The sequence below is a fragment of the Haemorhous mexicanus genome, chromosome 8, assembly GCF_027477595.1.
Source record: "Haemorhous mexicanus isolate bHaeMex1 chromosome 8, bHaeMex1.pri, whole genome shotgun sequence".
Classification (NCBI taxonomy): Eukaryota; Metazoa; Chordata; class Aves; order Passeriformes; family Fringillidae; genus Haemorhous; species Haemorhous mexicanus.
In genome coordinates, this window is record NC_082348.1 from 19853158 (window position 1) to 19871588 (window position 18431).

General features: G+C 37.3%; 1 protein-coding gene across 4 annotated transcripts in view; it reads right to left on the bottom strand.

Annotated features, from left to right (window-relative positions):
• Window positions 1-2886: 2886 nt before the first annotated feature.
• The window catches only part of TLK1 (tousled like kinase 1), a 68148-nt gene continuing 52603 nt past the window's right edge, over window positions 2887-18431 (bottom strand). For 3 of the 4 annotated variants that reach the window (XM_059853079.1, XM_059853081.1, XM_059853078.1), the window contains exons 13-21: window positions 16359-16456; window positions 13178-13259; window positions 12821-12912; window positions 12645-12734; window positions 11856-12025; window positions 10426-10561; window positions 7930-8041; window positions 7546-7653; window positions 2887-4646 (exon numbers count right to left, since the gene is read on the bottom strand). In XM_059853079.1, the coding sequence (XP_059709062.1) occupies window positions 4470-4646; window positions 7546-7653; window positions 7930-8041; window positions 10426-10561; window positions 11856-12025; window positions 12645-12734; window positions 12821-12912; window positions 13178-13259; window positions 16359-16456 (1065 nt within the window). In that variant the 3' untranslated portion in view covers window positions 2887-4469. The remainder of the gene's footprint in view (window positions 4647-7545; window positions 7654-7929; window positions 8042-10425; window positions 10562-11855; window positions 12026-12644; window positions 12735-12820; window positions 12913-13177; window positions 13260-16358; window positions 16457-18431) is intronic. The other variant, XR_009487340.1, reaches the window with a different exon arrangement.

The following is an 18431-nucleotide window of genomic DNA, read 5'->3' on the forward strand; positions in this document are numbered from 1 at the left end:
CCAGTTTTGGAGAAGGGAGTAATAGCACAACCCCCCTGGACATCAATACTACAAAAAACCAGGAAGCCACAACCCCAGGCCACCTGCAAAATGATTCAAACTTTGCATATAGGTAAACAGGTTTCCCAAGAGTAACAGCACACACGAGGGTGATGTCCAGGGACTGCTTGGTTTTTACACTGTAAGTACAACGGCAAAACTACAGAAACAGGAAGGGGCCAGGGGCATGGGGCTGAAGCCATGGCATTCTCTTCCCAGGAAACTCTTGTTCCACTGGTCTGCAGAGCTGGCCTCTGCTCAATACCGTGACATAGCTTTCATACAAGAGCAAAACATTTCACTTTGCTGGCTGACCTACAGATCTGCACATCTTCTGAGGACACAGCAAATGTGGCTTTGATCTCCTCCACTGTTTAGAGACAAAGTCCCTGGGTATGTTTGAATGGTGCAGAGAAAAAGATATCCATAGATTTGCACAAGGGGATTCTGAAATTTAAACATCCTGTAATTTCTTAATGATACCCAATTAGCTCTCGAGACACTAGATACAAAATTAGATTTCTAGGGAAAGCATTTTTCCTTGATTTACACACAGAATTTTACTAGCTTGGGAAACATTGCACAATGAAAAGATTGCAAGGTGACTTGATTTCTTCCAGCAAAAAAGAAAAATCAAATTTCTCCAACAGCAAGTTTCTCAAACACTCTGTTAGGAGCTGAATATCTGAAATTATTCTGCAAGAACCTCAATTATTCAGAGGACAATAATCTTAATTTCAAAAGATACACATGAAGTTCAAAATTAAATACATGGTGACTGTATAGAAAGCAAAGCTCATGTACTATACATGGCAGAAAATTGGATTTTGTGCCACAGTGCCTAGGACTGGAAAAAATAGGCTTAAAGTGCAGTAAAAAAGACAGGATGCTAGGAAAAACTAGAATAGATCACTTGGATAAGTAGTGCAGCCATCACTAAGAGGCATCTTTAAGAAAAAGGTGGACAAATTTGTCAGGATATAAGTACACTTGACCCAAACTTAGGTATTGGAAGAGGTTAGAGAGTTTTTTAGGGATCCTTACCTAGGAAGCTTTAAGGACTGAGTAAAACCTGCTTTGTTTGTGGAAGGGGTGCTTAGAAACACACTGGCCTCAGGTGGCAGGTATGAAATGCCAGACAGACCCCCAGGACGGTGACTTGGGGAGCTCTATGTATCTCACTGGACTCCTTTCACCAATCTGTGATCACAAAGACATGAAATTTCTGGATCATTCATTATTTCTCTGAAAAATATGCAATCTTACCTTTCCTACAAAACCAACACAGTCCTCAGCTCTACAGTCCATGGCTGCCTGGAGGTATGATCCAGGCCTCAGGAAGTGTATTCACCCCCTGGAGCCCATGGCAGGCTCATGCTGGGAGCCGGCAGTGCCCTGGTCCCTGGATGGTGGCAGATGGACACGCTGGGCTGGCTGGCACAGGGAGTGTGGGGCTGTGCAGGGGAAACACGGCCCGTCCCTGCTGCCCAGCCCCCCTCAGCTACCTCAGAGTCCTCACTCTGGCTGTAGCTGATACGGAGAAAAAAGAGTTTTTAAAAGTGCAATAGCAATTGTGAGACTCAAGTACTTAAGGCGTTGATATAAGGACACTCTCTAACCACACTGGCTCCAAATTTTGAGGCTCCCCTGTCCTGGTACACTGCCCAGGTCCCTACCCCGCCAGGCCAGGCTCTCCAGTCTCCCTTCTCAACACAATATCCCACTTCTGGAGAAGAGCACCAAGTCCTGAGCGCTCTTGGAAGGATAATAAAAGATCAAAAGACACTTCTCACCTTGCTGGCAACTTCACTCCGTTGCCGAACCGCTCCTCCCACACAACGCGGCTGCGGGGGCGGCGCTGCACCCGCCCAGCCGAGGCCCCGCGGGCCGCAGCTCCTCTGCCTCACAGCGGCAGCTCCAGCCCCAGCCCCAGCCCCAGCCCCAGGCCCAGGCCCAGGCCCAGGCCCAGGCCCAGCCCCAGCCCCCGCCGGGCCGGAACGCAGGGCACGGCTGAAGCAGAACGCTGCTGGGGACCTGCATCCCCTCCGCAGGCCGGATGTCCCGTGTCCTGCCTGGCCGGGCTGGTGGCCCCGCCTCAGACCTGTGGTTTTTCCATAATCCAGAAGACATCAAAGCTGGAGCAGGAACACGCAGGATCCTTCAAATTCCAAAAGGCGCTTTCCTTTTCGGGGTTGCAGATTTTAAAAGGCAGTCACCTGCTCAGGCTGCCAGGCGGAGCTGCCCGGGCCGCGCTGTTCCGGTGCCTGCACTGCCCCCATGCATTTCCCGACTTCCCGCCAGCGTCAAAAGCACTTTTCAGAAAGTCAAATACTGACCAGCCTTCACAAAATAAAACCACAGTTTCCACTATCCAACGTATTTTCAGGTGGTAAAAACATCAATTCTATTTCAGTTACCAAGATGCAGAAAAAGGAATGAAATTTAATGTGAACTTACAGCTATAGCACATTCTCCTTGAACTCTGCACTTAGACTTGTGCTGTAGAGAGTGGAAAGGATGGAGTCCCACTATTCTGAGTCTAGTTTTCTAATAATCCTATGAGCTAATGTTATCCCACAGCTCAATATTTTAAAAAGAACCACTGAAATACTTACAAGTTGTTAGTGTGCAGTCCATTCAATCAAATTAAGTTTTGGTTACCTCATCATGACAGATGCTTTAAGTTTCACGAATCTTCCCCTTTCACCTCCAATGTTACTTAATTATTGTATTATTGGCCTTTTGTTTGTAATTAAGAAAAGTTTGCTTTAAATATTTTTGTGTTGCTCACTGATATGGTTATGTGATTTGCCCTATGCTGAAATGTAAAAGCACACAATGAAAACCTTGAAATTTCAACTGCCTGTTGTTTATTACTGTTTTGGCTACATTCTCTACAATTTCAGCAGCATTTTAAAGAGACAGTTAACATTTCTTTATATACAATGAAAACAAAATGGCTTGCAACATCAGAAACAAGAGCAACAGTTTAACTGTACAATACTAACTGAAAACCTGTGGTAATACAGCCTCCTCTTTCTGCAACATGGACAAAATTACATATAGGTATTCAGCATCAAGAATGGGATAGTAAAAAGAATATTGAACAGGAGAGAGATACACTGTTCTGAAAAATAAGTTTCTACCATACAAGGCAGTTAGAAAATGTTTCACATTTTAAAATATCTGTACAAGCCACAAGAAACATTTCCTTGTTGATAGGAACTTCCAGAAATAGAGAATAACCATGAGCAACTTCTACATCTATTATCAATGCGCTCTGCAGGAGGAGAACGCGATGAACGGACTGAAAGAACTGTACTGTAAATTGCCACCACAGATCTGCTGTACATGCCTTGACTGGGAACGGACTGCCTCTGCTCCATCTCTCGCACAGCTGACTCGCACCTGAAGGAGGTCATTTGACTCTTGTAAAAGTAAAAGCAACGTCATTTAGCAGCAATTAAAAGCGCCTTGAGGGAGACTTAAAAAAAATACAATATCCAATTAGAAAAAGCCATACTTTAAACATTTGTACAGGAATAAGTGGCTGAAATTTAACTGAAAATGTGACATCTGTACAACAATTTACAGTAGAGCTAGAAGGGAATTTATCATTATTCCTGCATAGAACATTATACATGACCTGTTTGCATTTGGTTTCATACTGTTGCTTGCTTTTATTAGAAGCCTGGAAGGTTTCACAAGTTTCAATACCACAGCAAGTATAGTATTTTTAAAAAACTGAACGGATTTCAAAATTAGCAATCTATTTGAGAAGTAAGTATCAGAAATTCCATATCACCCTTCCAATCTAAATTCAGTGGAACACCACCACATTTTTGGAGGTACAAGCCCGAGTAGCCAAATAAAATACTCCAATTTTGTTTGAGAAATCTGATGCTGAACATTATCTTTCACCATCTCACATTCCTTACTTTGGTTTTGAAAGATCAAGGTCTTGGAAAGATGGCAGTTCATTTACTTCATAACCAGGCACAAAATTTTTCCTGTGTTTTCAAATTTGCTCTCTACCCTCTTTTATTTAAATAATGAAAAACTACCCTTCATGTTAGAACTTTCCAGTATCCACCAAATGTACTTTAAAGTATTAAAAAGATTATTTACAATGTTCCCCAGAAAAAAACTAAAAACCTTTTCTTCAGTTTTAAACACAGTATACCTGTTAGTTTGTGACAGGAAGTGTCATCCTTCATCCTTCAATGTTTAACGGTGTTTCTCAGAAGGGCACATTTATTCACAGTCCATGATCCACTCCAATCATACCAATGACACTATGTAGGAGGACTTCAGTCTGAAAACACTGTTATCAAACTTGTCCTGTGTAAAAACACTCAAATGCTTTCAAGCTCAAGTCTGCATCTGAAAACTAAACCAAGGTATCATCCCATTCCTCAGCTGGAGAAATTTCAGTACGAAATAATGCTTGAAGTAGGTGGTGTAGGGGATGCTGCTAGGCCAGTCATATGCAAGTTTCCTGAAGAATTTGATCTCCTCATATGAGGGAGAAGATAAGGATCATTAGCCAGCTGGTGGACATCAAATCTGTCCTCTTTTCGGTATGCTAAACAGCGTCTGATAAAGGCCTAGAAAAGAAATGCAGAAAGTTACAGTAACATTTCAAATACTTATATTTGCTTGCAGGCAAATAAGCAAGTCCTCCTGGATAAACTGCTTCTAAACAAATTCTTTTTCTAAAATAATTCAATTCAAATGACAATGTAACATTTTGCTGCTGAGCCCACTGAAGAAATACAACATCATGGCTTAAAGAAAAAAATCAGCAAATTAATTGGCTTCAAATAGTCCCACATCAAATATTTATTTCCATGTTTAGGAACTATATTTACAAGTAAAACATTAGCACCTCACCCAATTAGATTTTTGCATGTTTTATGCCTGAACAGATGAATAAAAACCAGGAGCAAGTGTCAGAGGATTGAAAAAGGAGGCCCTTCACCTTTCTCCAATGAGCTTCTAAAACCTTTGAGTGGGGAAGAGTAGGTGGATGATGCAGAGACAGAATTTCAATGCTTTAGCTGACTTTTGAAAACAAGCATTTCCACATGTGCCATGAGAGGGTATAGCAAAACATGAAACTGACATTGATGGTTGCCATGCTCAACAGGCATTATATAAAGAATATTTAGGAAACCACTACCTTGCTGAAACTCTCCTCCCATGAAAAACTCAATCAATACCAGCTTAAAACTATCTAATCAACTGAAAAACTCTGTAGCTAAATTCACTATGTCATCCCTACATTTAGGTCCATATGACCTATGCCAATCATTTTAGGCTGAAAGTTTCTGTCAAGTTTTATGTCTAGCACACGCAGAACATTTGGTCTCCTGAGAGCCTGGGCTTCAACATTTAATGATAGAAAATCCTTATTATTGCTACAGAACTGATTAGCACATCATTACTTAATTTAGAACTTAATTTAAAAGAATTACATATGTCTTCTTTGATAAATCTGTTCAGCTGTTTGGTCTTTGCTCCAATTAAAATCTGGAGATTAAAGGAGAAAAATCTGTGATACAAGTTCCAAAGAATCATGCTAGAATTTACTTCTAACATTTGCATATCCAGCATGAACAAGGTACAATACAAAAATCATGCACATCTGTCAGTAGATGTTCACATGTTCTTGGATATGACAGATTTTAATCAAATTCTTCACAGTAAATCCTTCAAAACAAATGAACTGTAAACAGTTATTCTCAAGACCCTGAGAGTAACAGTTTGTGTCTGAAATGTTTTTAAAATACTTCACAGTTTTGTGGCACTGTAGCCACACTAGTGTGAAGCAAAGGAGACCACTGCACGAAACAGGAAACAGTGAGGAGGATCAAAGGACAGTTACAGTCTGAAAACTAACTAACAATGTCATTTGAGGTTCCATATTTATTTAATCTCTGTTTTCCAAATCAGAATTTCAGTTTACAAGCTGTTCTTTTCCAACTGCCAGGCCTATAAATCTGAAAAATAATTTGGATTCTACACAGTCATTGTAAATGGTCTACATTAAGTTTGTCTGAAATTATTTTATAGCATTTCCACCAGAGAATCATTTCTCTCTCTCTCTCACAGCTATCAAGACAATGGTTAATATGAGGGGAGAATACTGGAAGTTTATTTTAGTCTTTCAAACAAACAGAGCATGCAAATACACAGAGAATGCAAAAAGTTGCCAATTCTCCATGCTGAACTGTCTACTCCTTCCTAACATCCTCTGTATAAAAACTGTTAATGACAAAGAAATGCAAAGTTAAAAGACACAGATATAAACTCTTACTATGTGAAGGTATTGGTAACGTGATGTGTGTTTGTCAGCTGCATTCAAGGGATAGTTTTTTCAAATGCCAGTGAAAAACCAATAGCAAACAAAAACCTCAATCAAAAAAACCCTAATTCTAACTACAATTCTTCAACCAGTTTTTCATAACTTTAACTGCAAGTCTCTCACTAACCCTTCTTTTAGAAAATATAATTAACAGAAATATACCACCACTTGTAACAGTGAGTTTATGTACCCAAAAGACTTACTTTGTTGGGAAGCCATTGCCTCTAGAAATATGTTTCTTTTCCTTTTAATCTTTAGAAAATGAACCTTAACATTCCTAAATTTTTGGTGTGTCCCAAATCTAAGTATGTTTAATTAGTTGCTGAAACTTGAAAAAGCACTCTACTATCTTGGCATTTTTTTCTCAAAGACATCTACTGCATCTGGTCATGAATATATCTTCCAAAAATTGGGAGTTTTTACAAGCAAGTAACATATAATATTTTCTTCCACTTTCACAGAACTGGATTTTTGTTACAGATGCTCACAGCAGTAATCATTTGTGAAACCACCTTAATTAATCTGTTTCTGAATAGCCAGTCTGTATGGAGGAATTGACACCTTTGTGGCAGAGCAACTATTTTGGCAGTCTTGTTTACTGAATCAGCATCAAAACATCCTCTAGATTCTTCATCTCAAAAATTCATGTTTCTAAACTCAGATTTAAGTTAATACACACACACTACGACCTTTCAAAGGGAAGAGAATTAGAGGTCATATCCTTCAGGCACCTGGTAGTCAAGTAGTTCTTCTAGCCAATAAGGCTGCAGAGAATAACATCCACTACTTCCAGAAAGAGCTTGCTACTGTTAGCAGCAGCATTTCACAAGAACTTCTAGTAAGACAGCCTGAATGAGACACATAAGGTCCTCTGAGAAAAAGTAAAGCAGACCATTTTTGAGGTGGCCTAATTAAAAACCACTTGCAAATTTCTGGAAAATATATATATAGTTTTGCTTTGAAGTATATGATTTTGAGAAGTCCCAGAATAAGATTGCTTAAATAAAAACATCCCCACACTAGCTCTCAAGTAAGTTTTTCTACATAGTTATTATGTCCTACAGCATTCTTGGGTTAACAATTTTACAGCTGAATCCTTCAAGATGAAAGTTTCACTCAGAGATTATAGTAAAAGTTACCTTGGCTTCATTGCTTACAACAGGTTTGACAGGGAATTGAACTTCTGTGGCTTTTAATATTGTATTTTCTTGTAGGATATCCTGCTGTGATTGATTGTGGCCAAATGGCTGCAAAACAAGCACATGATTTTCTTCAGATGATTCATCCAATTACTTTGATTTCATAAATATGTATCCTATAGTAAGTTGTTGCAGTGTTAATACAAACTGCCAACTATTCTGCAATAAAAAAGTTACAGGCAAGATTTTCTAATATTTTGTAAAACCAATGTACACCACCAAAAAGTAACACAAGTAATTTTCCATGGAGGTTCATGCCTTTACAGTCTAGTGAGAATAGGCACCAACTCCAAAACTCTTTAGATTTTCTAAAGCTTTCCTTACCTTTCTACCATAAAGGCATTGGAAAAAGATTACTCCAACTGACCACACATCAACCTTATTAGAAATCTTTGGTGGCTCTTTGCCAACTACAAAACACTCTGGAGGCAAGTACCTGGAAAACAAAACAGGCATTTCAGTCTCTAAGTATGGCATCACTAGAACATGCTCCATTACCAAACTGTACAAACACCTCACCTACACATTTCTGAGCTTCTGACAATTGTACAGCTGCCCTACAATCTGCATTCCAACACCTTGCAACCCACCAAAACTGATATTACAGTTTCTATACAGTTAGATTGAGGAGTCTAACACAAGCACAAATACAAGCATTTTTTGCCAATTATCATTTCTTTTTAAATTGGGACCCCAGGTTAAATTTGAAGCCATCTATCAAAGCAAGAAAAGACAAAAGCCAAATAGGGCATTTTACAGCAAGACCTGCAGATAAGGCTTAAAGACCCTTTAAGCCAAGTTTTTAGTAAAAATGGTACCATTACCCAGAGGCGTATATGATAGACAAAGGTGATTGTTATTTCTGTCCCCATATTCTGCAGAAAGAGAACTTTACTTAATGAAAGTTGAGGAAGTTCCCATGCCATTCCTGAATTACAGAATAACTGATGAAATGGAACTTCCTTTAAAAAGCAAACAAAACCTTCCACATGTATTAATTTAAGGGCAGTTAAGTATTATTGATTGTAATATTTAAAATTGAAAAATGCAAAACAACTATTAGGGCAACTACAGAACAGGCACTCTGTCATCAACAACATATAAGACCTGAAGAGAAACTTTGAAGAAATATTTGTAGAAATAGAAATAGGCAGAAAAAAGGAGATAAAAATTCAACAATTTTAAACAGTATCGCAATATCTCTTCTGGAATACTTGTTTACAATTCTGATTACAACAATCAAGACAAGTGATCTTAAAGTGATACAAATGCAAAGAAGGTTGCTAAAATGATCTGAAGAATGGATAGCCTACAGTTCAGAGGGGAAAAAAAGTGACGGCTACAAAAATACCAAGGTGCAAGTACTAGGAAGGGGCCACAACCTGCTTGAGGGAGGACAATGTTAGCACAGGAACAAACAAGTATAAACTGGCCACAAATATACACAGTCTGCAAATCAGAGGATTAGATTTCTAATGATCAGAGAACTGAGGTTACAGATGACATTTCAAATCAGATTACTGGGGCCAAAACACTAGCTAAATTTAATATAAACATCTAGAAGTTTACCAAAGAGATTATATAACCTAACTGCTTGGGAAGGCAGGTAACTGAACCCAATGACTGAGGAAATCCCTTCCAGGGCTATACTGCTGGCAGTTTGTGCAATGTACTCTGAACAGACTCATTCCCAGCCTCAAACTCACTCTAAGTTTTTCCCTCTCTAATGAAGATTTTGGGGTCAGAGAAAGCATGAATTAGAAATGCAGAGACTCATCATGAATCTATCATGATTACAGATCTTTTTTTACTTATAAGTTTCCAGCACCACTAGTGCCTGAGGCATTCTAGATGAAATCCAAAAGCCAAATTTTTTCTGATATATATTCCTAAAATAAAACATTTAAACTGGTGTTTAAATAGGTAAAGCATTAAAAAGAGTAGCAAAAGCCTAACACTTCTAAAACGTTTCAACTCGAGTAATCATTTTCTCACATCATGGGCACACTGGCGTTTCCTTTCCTAAAAACTCTAAAGGAAAAGGCAAAAACTTTATTACATCCAACTCCTGAATATGGGAAGAGGTGCAAAGCAAATGGGAATGACACTGGCTTCTCAGTAGAGCAAATGACTTGTAACAACCTGCCCAGTACAGGATTTCTAATCCGCCCACCCTGACACAGCCAGCACACACCCAGGCTGAAAGAGCTACTCTGCCATGAAGAATCTGCATCTTTAAAGATTCTAAAAGCAGATTTTCTGTAAGCAATGAAATGCTTGTTGTCATACGTATGCTTTGGCAGCTGTAAAACTCCAGTGTTTTGGATGAGCATGCAAGTACACAAAAAAATAAATCACAGCTGCTGGGCTGTCAATAATGTTTAGATGTTTAGGAAGGAAGAGTGAATACTCTTTTGTCCTAAAGACATTACCTCTTGGTAATACCTGTTCTACAATTTCCAAGTACTAAGCACCCACACCTAATCACCAAATGTCTCTGTCAAATGTCTTCAACCATCAGCAGCCAAAGAAGTAATACCTGCCTCTCTAGAGGTTACCATGTTTCTAAACTACAGTGATCATCTCCACATTTATTTATATACACATAAATAGATAACAAGTAAAATAAGAGAATTTGTGTTAAGTTAGATTCTTCTATCATTTGGGAATATCAACATCACAGTACTGCACAAAGACCTGTGCCATCCATGTTAATATTTTTAGTCCTAGCTGTCTCTCCGAATTGGCTTTATAAGACTACATTTATAAATTCTGAACAATGACCCAAAGTCTAAACAGCAAAATCAAACCAGGGCTTACCAGTAAGTTCCTGCTCCCTGTGAAGTTAAATCCATTCCATCCACCCCATAGCTATCGTCATCCATTATTTTGGACAGACCAAAATCAGTAATTTTTATTTCTCCACATGCTGTTCCATCTACAAGAAGGATATTACCTATTCAGGGGAAAAGAAGAGAAAAATTACTTCAAAAAAGCTAACAGAATGCTTTATTTTCAAAACCAGGTTCAATTTTCAAGAGCATCTAACTTCATGAGGGTATGTGACAAGAGGGTATGTGACAATTTTACAGAATCAAAGACTCAGAACCATAAAACAGCCTGGGTTAAAAGGGACCCATGACCAAGCCCACAGCTTTGGTGTTATTAGCACCATGCTTGAACCAACTGAGATACATTTACATAATCTTTACATCCTCAAGTCAAGAGTAACTTGACTATGACAAGTTTCTGTGCAGTTTCAGCAACTCTCTAGGTTACCATGATGATCTGAAATGGCTCTCTCATGGGAGCTGGCTGGCCAGCAAAGAAACATCAAAATAGAGTGAGGAAATATCAGAATGCACCCATATACTAGTTACAAATAAGTCTCATTATTTTTCTGCCAGAATGAACCCTATGCTAGTCTTCACGGTTTGCATATGCCACAAAATTGTGCCAAGAAATTGCTGCAATCCTACAAATCTTACTCCACAGGTTAAAGTTGTACAAAAATTTCTTGATATAAAAATTATTTGACAAAGTTCCTCTGAGAACAAAAAATAATTAGACTAAGGATACATTCTGTACAATTTTGTAAGACAAAATAAACCTGTGTGAACAGTTTATAACAGAACAGAAAGCAAACAGCCTGGCACTAAGAATTACTTTACAAACCCCATACTTGGAAGTGTAGCAGATTAAAGCACATGAAGAATATAAGCATCATTCATGCAAGATGGTAAAACAAAGACAATGGAATCGAGACAAATACAGTTTATAAATATATTTATTATTCATTGTAAAGAAAACTCTCTGTAAAGTCTTGTTTTGGAATGCTTATACTGGGATGCTGAAAGTGCCTGATTATATGTTTACAGGTTTTAAAAAAAACCTATGGGAAAAAGTATTTACACATCAGCATTCCACAATTACCAGACAGGACTGAGCCTACTAATGATCTTATCTGTTCATACTGCTAACTACCAATGCATGTCTCTATTAGCTATATGATTTTTTCCTACAAATTCAAATCAAAATAATGCAAAGTAGAAAAGTTGTAACAAACATTTTCCATAGAAAAGGCAGATGATCCTGGCAATGAAATTCTGAAGAAAAGTACCTACTTTTTCCAGTTGTTGGCAATAACCCTGACACACAGAAGATAACTCTGGCATTTTCAGGCATGAATTACAAACAAAATAAAGGATAAAAAATGAATTACATTTTCAATCATAACATTTCTCACTTACCTGGTTTAAGATCATAGTGTATAATAGGGGGCTTGATCTCATTGAGATACCGTAGTGCATTTACTATTTGCATTACAATGGACCTAGCTTCTTTCTCTGACATCAATTTATGTTGCTTGAGATAGAAATCTAAGTCATTGCCTTCACAGTATTCTAAAACCGTGCAAAACCTAGGAGAGAATTTAGAGACACAAAATGAAAGAAAGGATCATACTGCACAATTAGAAACAGACATGACAACCTAGTTTCTTTCTGACAAGTTTAAGAATGGCTGCCTGAATATTAAAATACATGAATGAAATTGTTCATAGAACACACGGTATAACTATTAGCTCATGAAAACTGATGTAAATCAGAACATTCATACTCAAAGAGAAAATGCATCTATATGGATGAGAAATTAAGAAAAGCCTCTTTATTTATAGTAGACACATTTCTCAAAATCAAAATGCCTTAACTATCCCTTAAGATGTCACAACTTCATGCAAAGAGGTACAGCCCAGTCACCAGGGACTATGCCCTGGCTAGTAATGCTCCTGATGCCATTTAGTCTTGGAAAATTGTCTAAGGTATGGCAGCCTTTTGATGCCAGTCAGGTGTTGCAAAACACTGTTTTCTCATCACCTTATAGAAAGCCTGCAACATTTAGCAGACAAAATTCTGCAACTAGGATGGGGTTTTTTAAAATGTTTTGGCTGAAAGCAAGAACATACGTTATTTTTGTTCAAATACTCTTCATTTCTGTTTATCTAATATACAGCACTAAAATCCTTGCCAAGTTCTACTTACGTATCTGTATCCAGGGAGAAGTAGTCATACAGTTTAACTATTCGGGGGTGATCCAGTTCTTTGTGTATTCTATACTCTCTGCAGGCATGTCTAAAAGAAGATGGATACATTAGCCTTCTACAACCAACAAAATGCTATTAAGCTTAGCATATGAAGTGTAAGTAATTAGTATTTACTTGTGGTAGTTTTCTTTCTTTTCATCCCTCCAGCTTTTGTTAAGCTGGTGAATCTTCACAGCAGCATATCTTTGTTCATAAAGATCAAAAGCCTACAAAAAGAAATGCATGAATATGGCAAAATTATAACCAAAGGTGATAAAAATAACACCCAGTAAAGTGAGGAAAAAAGATGGCATGTCATTCACCAATCTATTGACAAGGCTACTGTCATGCTACCTCTCCTCCACAGGTTAACTGAAGCCTGATCAACCCATTACAGTCTCTCTACTTAATTAGATCCCATTTTGTCATTCCCCCCCCAAATTAAATGTACATGGCTCAAAAATTATATTTATCAGACTCAACAAACCCTACCTTGTATACTTCACTGAAGCCACCTCGGCCAAGTAAATGGAGTAACAAATACCGTTCATTCAATGTGGGGTGATCTTTAAATCTTGAAAGAAAAAAAAAGGTTTTATTCTGATTAAGGTAAACAAGTAGCATCTAAAATGCAAATTTCTTAGTATTACTCATCAAATAAAGTTTTCTTTTTAGAAACAACATATAATATGCTGAGTAATATTACCCCACAAGAAATCTTATGACACAACTGTACAACATGACCAATACCTTTTGACTATTTAGTTTACACACACTACCACAACACTATCATCAAAACAATCAATCCTGGCAAACATTTTGTTATTTTGCCCTATTCTTTTTTTTTTTTTGAAGATAAGAAAAGCATGCTTAAATTTAAACATGTGATACATGGGTCTCTCTTTGTTGTGCCAAATTTTAGAGAAGACTCACATTTCAACTTTCTGGAACAGACAACAAGGACATTCTTCCAATTTCACACAGAACATAACTACATATTACTGCCTTTTAAGAGAAAAAATTGGTTTTATATAACACTAAGAAGTTAAAACAAATCAGAAACAGCAATATGGGGAAAACACATGAAAAAACTGACTATCTGCTCACACTTAAGCAAAAGCAAAATGAAAACACTTCTTATATAAATATAAAATGATACTGCCAGACCAAGAAAAAGGACCATACTCTCTCTCCTAAAATATATATTCTTCCATCCAATCAGAGGGAAGGGATCTGAATATTCATCACATTCTTAGTATAGCAATGAGACAAGGCAAGAATCTAAAGCAAGCTGCCAGTTATATTCCATAAAAAACTTTAAAGAAGAGTTTGGGGCCAGTCTGTCAATAGCTCATCCTATCCTTCCATATTCTCTACAGTTTTGGGAGTATGGTCATAGGTAGTCAAGTAATTGAGAGAAGATGCATGTTCTTGCCTACTGTGCCAATTTCAGAAATAAAACTTTCCTTTTTATTCACTAGAAAGATACATACTTCAACGCTAATTTTTTTTTAAAGAAACCATAAACAGTAAATAATGTATTCCGTGTAGAAGAAAAACAAATTTAGAAGCAGCATCATTGGGCACTTGATGTCATGTGACCAGTAGCCCAATTCTTTTTTTATCATCTTTCTATTACATGTGTAGCTCTGGTAGGCCAATCTTGTGAATCTTACCACCTTCCCTTTCCACTGCTTTTGCTACTCTGTGTGGCTCTCCATGGCTCAGAACCTGCACCCCAACATCCTGTGGGCTCCAGAGCCAGACAGGGAAGCTCTAAGCTGCACTCCCAACTTGTCCCATTACTCCAGGGCAGTTGCAGACATACAAGTTTACCCAAGGGTAGACGGACTTTTGCTAGAACAAGAAAATGGGCTTAGCTTTACACCACAGCTGGAAGTGGAAATCCCAACAGGATTTGAGTCAGAATCCAGCAGCTGCTTTGGCTGAGAAGTCTCTCCCTTACCAAAGAGCCACATCACCAAGACATGTTAAGAAAGACAGCAACGGCTACAGACCTAAATTATTTCTCCATTGCTTCTCTCTTCTACATGAGGACTCTAAGCTGTGACTTGGCCACTTGGTAATTACTCAGCTAAACTCCCACAAAAACATGAACACACAGTTTAAAGCTTTTCATTCTGTACCATAAAATGGGTTAGCACTGACTGCAGATGATGAGCAGTGAAGCTGCACCATGGACTGAAGCTTGTCCATGTCCTGTAACTGTTTTAAACTGAGACTCTAATTTGGACATTCTTTGCCCCACATATGCAGTATTTTCATAGTCAAAGCCTGCCATTTTTTTGTGCCATTTATTCCTTATCGTTGAAGGATTCTTTTAAAAAAAAACCCTAAACCTGTTCTAATGCAAACACTGAAGCTTTATAAATGTTGTCATTAACCTGCTTGTTTGTATGCTGTACGACATTTATTTAAAAGTAATATTGTAAATTTTTGTTTAAAAAGATAGATTTTTTAAAAGAAAATACTTTGCCATCAATATGTAAGTATCAACACCCATTATTCCTCACATCCAAAACCCAGAACAATTTAACTGTCAATTAGCAGTAAAGCCACATGGTAACAAATAATTTCTGTATTATTGCATGGTAGGTACCATCAGAACAGTTAGGCACAATTTCACACCTTTTTCTTTTAATATTTAAAAACCTTAGTGTATGCACAATTCTATTGTGTCTAAAAAGTAAAAAATAAATACTGAAGGCTTAAGGCTACTGTTTCATAAACATTTCCTAGTGCAGAAAGTGAGAAGTCCAGTCCCATCATGTCTTTCCCCCTGGCTCATTGCACCACTGCCCTCTCTCCTCATGGCAACATAAACATTTTTGCAACTGGGCAAAGAACTAGACCAGGAAATTGATCTGGATTAAAATTAATCCAGAAAAATAAACCACAGGAGCTGGTTTCAATTTGGATTGATTTCCAGCATCGGTTTAGTAAAGAAATGCCATTGCAAGCACGTGAAAGAAACAGGGCTAAGTAGCCAGGGAGAGGCAGAACCAGTTCCTTTGAAGCAACAGTGCCAGCTGAAAGTGTTAGTGAAACTGTAGTGTCTGAATTTATCATGACTGAAAATAGACTTAATGATGTTATGCAATTATTACTTTCAAAACCACACAGTAACAGTGGATATTATGTAGCAATTTAACATTGTGAGACACTGCCATTCAAGGTGAAATACAAAGTAACAACATAATATGGCTTTTTCCTGCTAGGTACCTATACCTAGAAGGAATGAAATCACAGAGCCATAACCACGAACCTAATTTTAAGTGCAGCACAAAATTGCTGCTGGTGCATCAAACCTCTTGCATTATTATCAACTAAGTTGATAATAACTTAACTGCATTAAGTTATCTCAAAAGTGTTTTGGTTTTTTTAACTTAATAATATGGTCTAGCAAGTTTCAGCTCTTCACTATAAGCTGTGTAGGTATGTTTTTTCCTTGCATATTCAACAAAAACAATAATAAATTTACTAAATTGTAAGAAATTTTAGTTAAGGTTAAATAAACTGGTTTAAAATACATATATAAACATAGAAAAGCAAAAAGAAATTATGAACAAGTCTCTCTTCTACAGGTAAAATGTGATACTAGAGAATTACTTTAAAAACAGTCATGCAAAATTAAGACAGTAAAGACTCTTACTGTGAATTATCTTCATTATTTATTCTTTTCAGTTCTCTAATGTGAAGATTCCTAACTCTTTCCAAACGTTCAAGTTCTGCTTGTATTTCAGCTTCCTCCTGCAAATGAAAAGAAGGAAATATAAAAGCTCATTTACTTCCCATTTGAAAAGGGTATTTTTACCCCTGCATCAATCTAGTGGTGATGGAGGAACATTACATTACAAAACCCTGCTGAACCAGAAGAAAGCACTGCTTTTCTCTTAAAGGCAGAAAAATTCAGAAAGATAAGCCAAAAGCCTGTTTCAAGAAATTTTTCTGTTCGTGAACCCACAGGTAATGGGATGTTCATGGTTTTGTTCTGCACTGTAGGGATGCTGCTTCAAATGAGAGGCAGCTGGGTTTTGTACCTCAGCCAAGCAGATAAATTATCTGGGAAGCAGTCTGAAATTGATGTACAAAAAAAAGAAAAAAACTGCAATATGGGCAATTATAGATTCTGTACAAACCAACAGATTAAGAAAAGACATGTAAAAGATTTTAAGGCTGAAGTGCAAATCAAGTAAAAGAATAAAAGAGCACATCATTACAGCAGAAACATTCTTAAGGTGCTAAAACAAGACACCAAAACCAATCTAATTAGAAAAGATTTTTCCATGTGAATCTTATTAAAATTACAAATAAAGAATGTGTACTGTGTAAGATTTTGAGTGCAACTTCAAAAGAAGCATGTCAGGTAGGAGAACATTCCTTAACTAATTTCAGCACTTAATTTTATCTCATCTTTATTCTATGCATTAGGAAACAATGAAAAAATAAAATAATTATTTATTCAATTATTTAATCTCTAAAATCATAGAGATTTCATGATGCCTAATTTGTGGAAACCTATGTATCCATACTCAAACTGAGAAACATACTCACTGAAAGATACTGTAGAGAGGGTTATATTGATTTCAGTTAGTGCTTCTAGAACTTGAAAATTTGAGGAAAGGGGAGACAAAATTAGTCCATACCAGAAAGCTCATAATTATGGAATTATTTCAGCTGAAAAGGAAAAAGGCCTGGCATCTGATACATATTTTTTTAGTAGCAGCACTCGTCACCACCTCTTGTTATTTTGGCACAGCCTTTTGCACAGACACATGGTATACCAAACTGGAATACTAATCAATCTTTTCTTTAAGAAAAAAAAAAAAATTCAGAAGAAATAAAAGAAAAAAAGAAACAAGCATCACAAAAAAAATTACATATTTGTTTTTTGAAAGAAGCCAGATCAGTTCTTCAATCCAATTTATTCTCTGACTCTACACCTCAGTGGTGCTGGTAAAAGCACCAGAAAACAAGCCATGGCACAAGAGGATGGAGGCACAAGTCAACAAGGTAGAGAGTAAATGCCATAATGACATAGCAACAACTGTATTTGTATGATCTAAGCACATATTAAATGACCCATATCCAATGAATTGAGGTGTCTGGACTAGATGATTTCAGTGAATACCCTGAAACCATCCCCGTAAGCAATGGAAAAAATTCTCATCCCAAAACAAGACATGAGATGAACCTCCATGGAGGAAATGAAAATCAAATTCCTAATAATTTAAAAGCTGGACTAAGTAGTACTGATATGCCAGCAGATCTGGGTGAACCATTTATTTTTCCTAAGATACAGTGTCAAGAGTTGAGTTTTTTCCTGTTTATATAATGTTAAACTCCTTTTTTCTATATTTACACACATCCCTGCAGTTCTCTGCTAAATACCCTGAAATGATAGGCAGTTCCTCATAACCCAGTAGTCCTTTATAAAGAATTTCAGTCCTTCTTCCCTCACAAAAGGCCACACACTTATACACACAATTGTCTATGTTCTTCCCAAAGGCTAACAAAAAAAAAATCCATCAGTTATGCCTCTTTTGGACCTTTTTGTTCATATATTATGCAATTCAGTGGTTCTCTAAATGTGGTTCATAGGCCAATGTTAGTCCAAAGAGAACTGGCTGGTTGCATTGTTTCCAGCTGTTATTTAGGACACTCAGGCTGTGAATACCTTTAAGCAAGAATAAACCAGCTTAGCTGCCTCAGGTCACTGCTATAT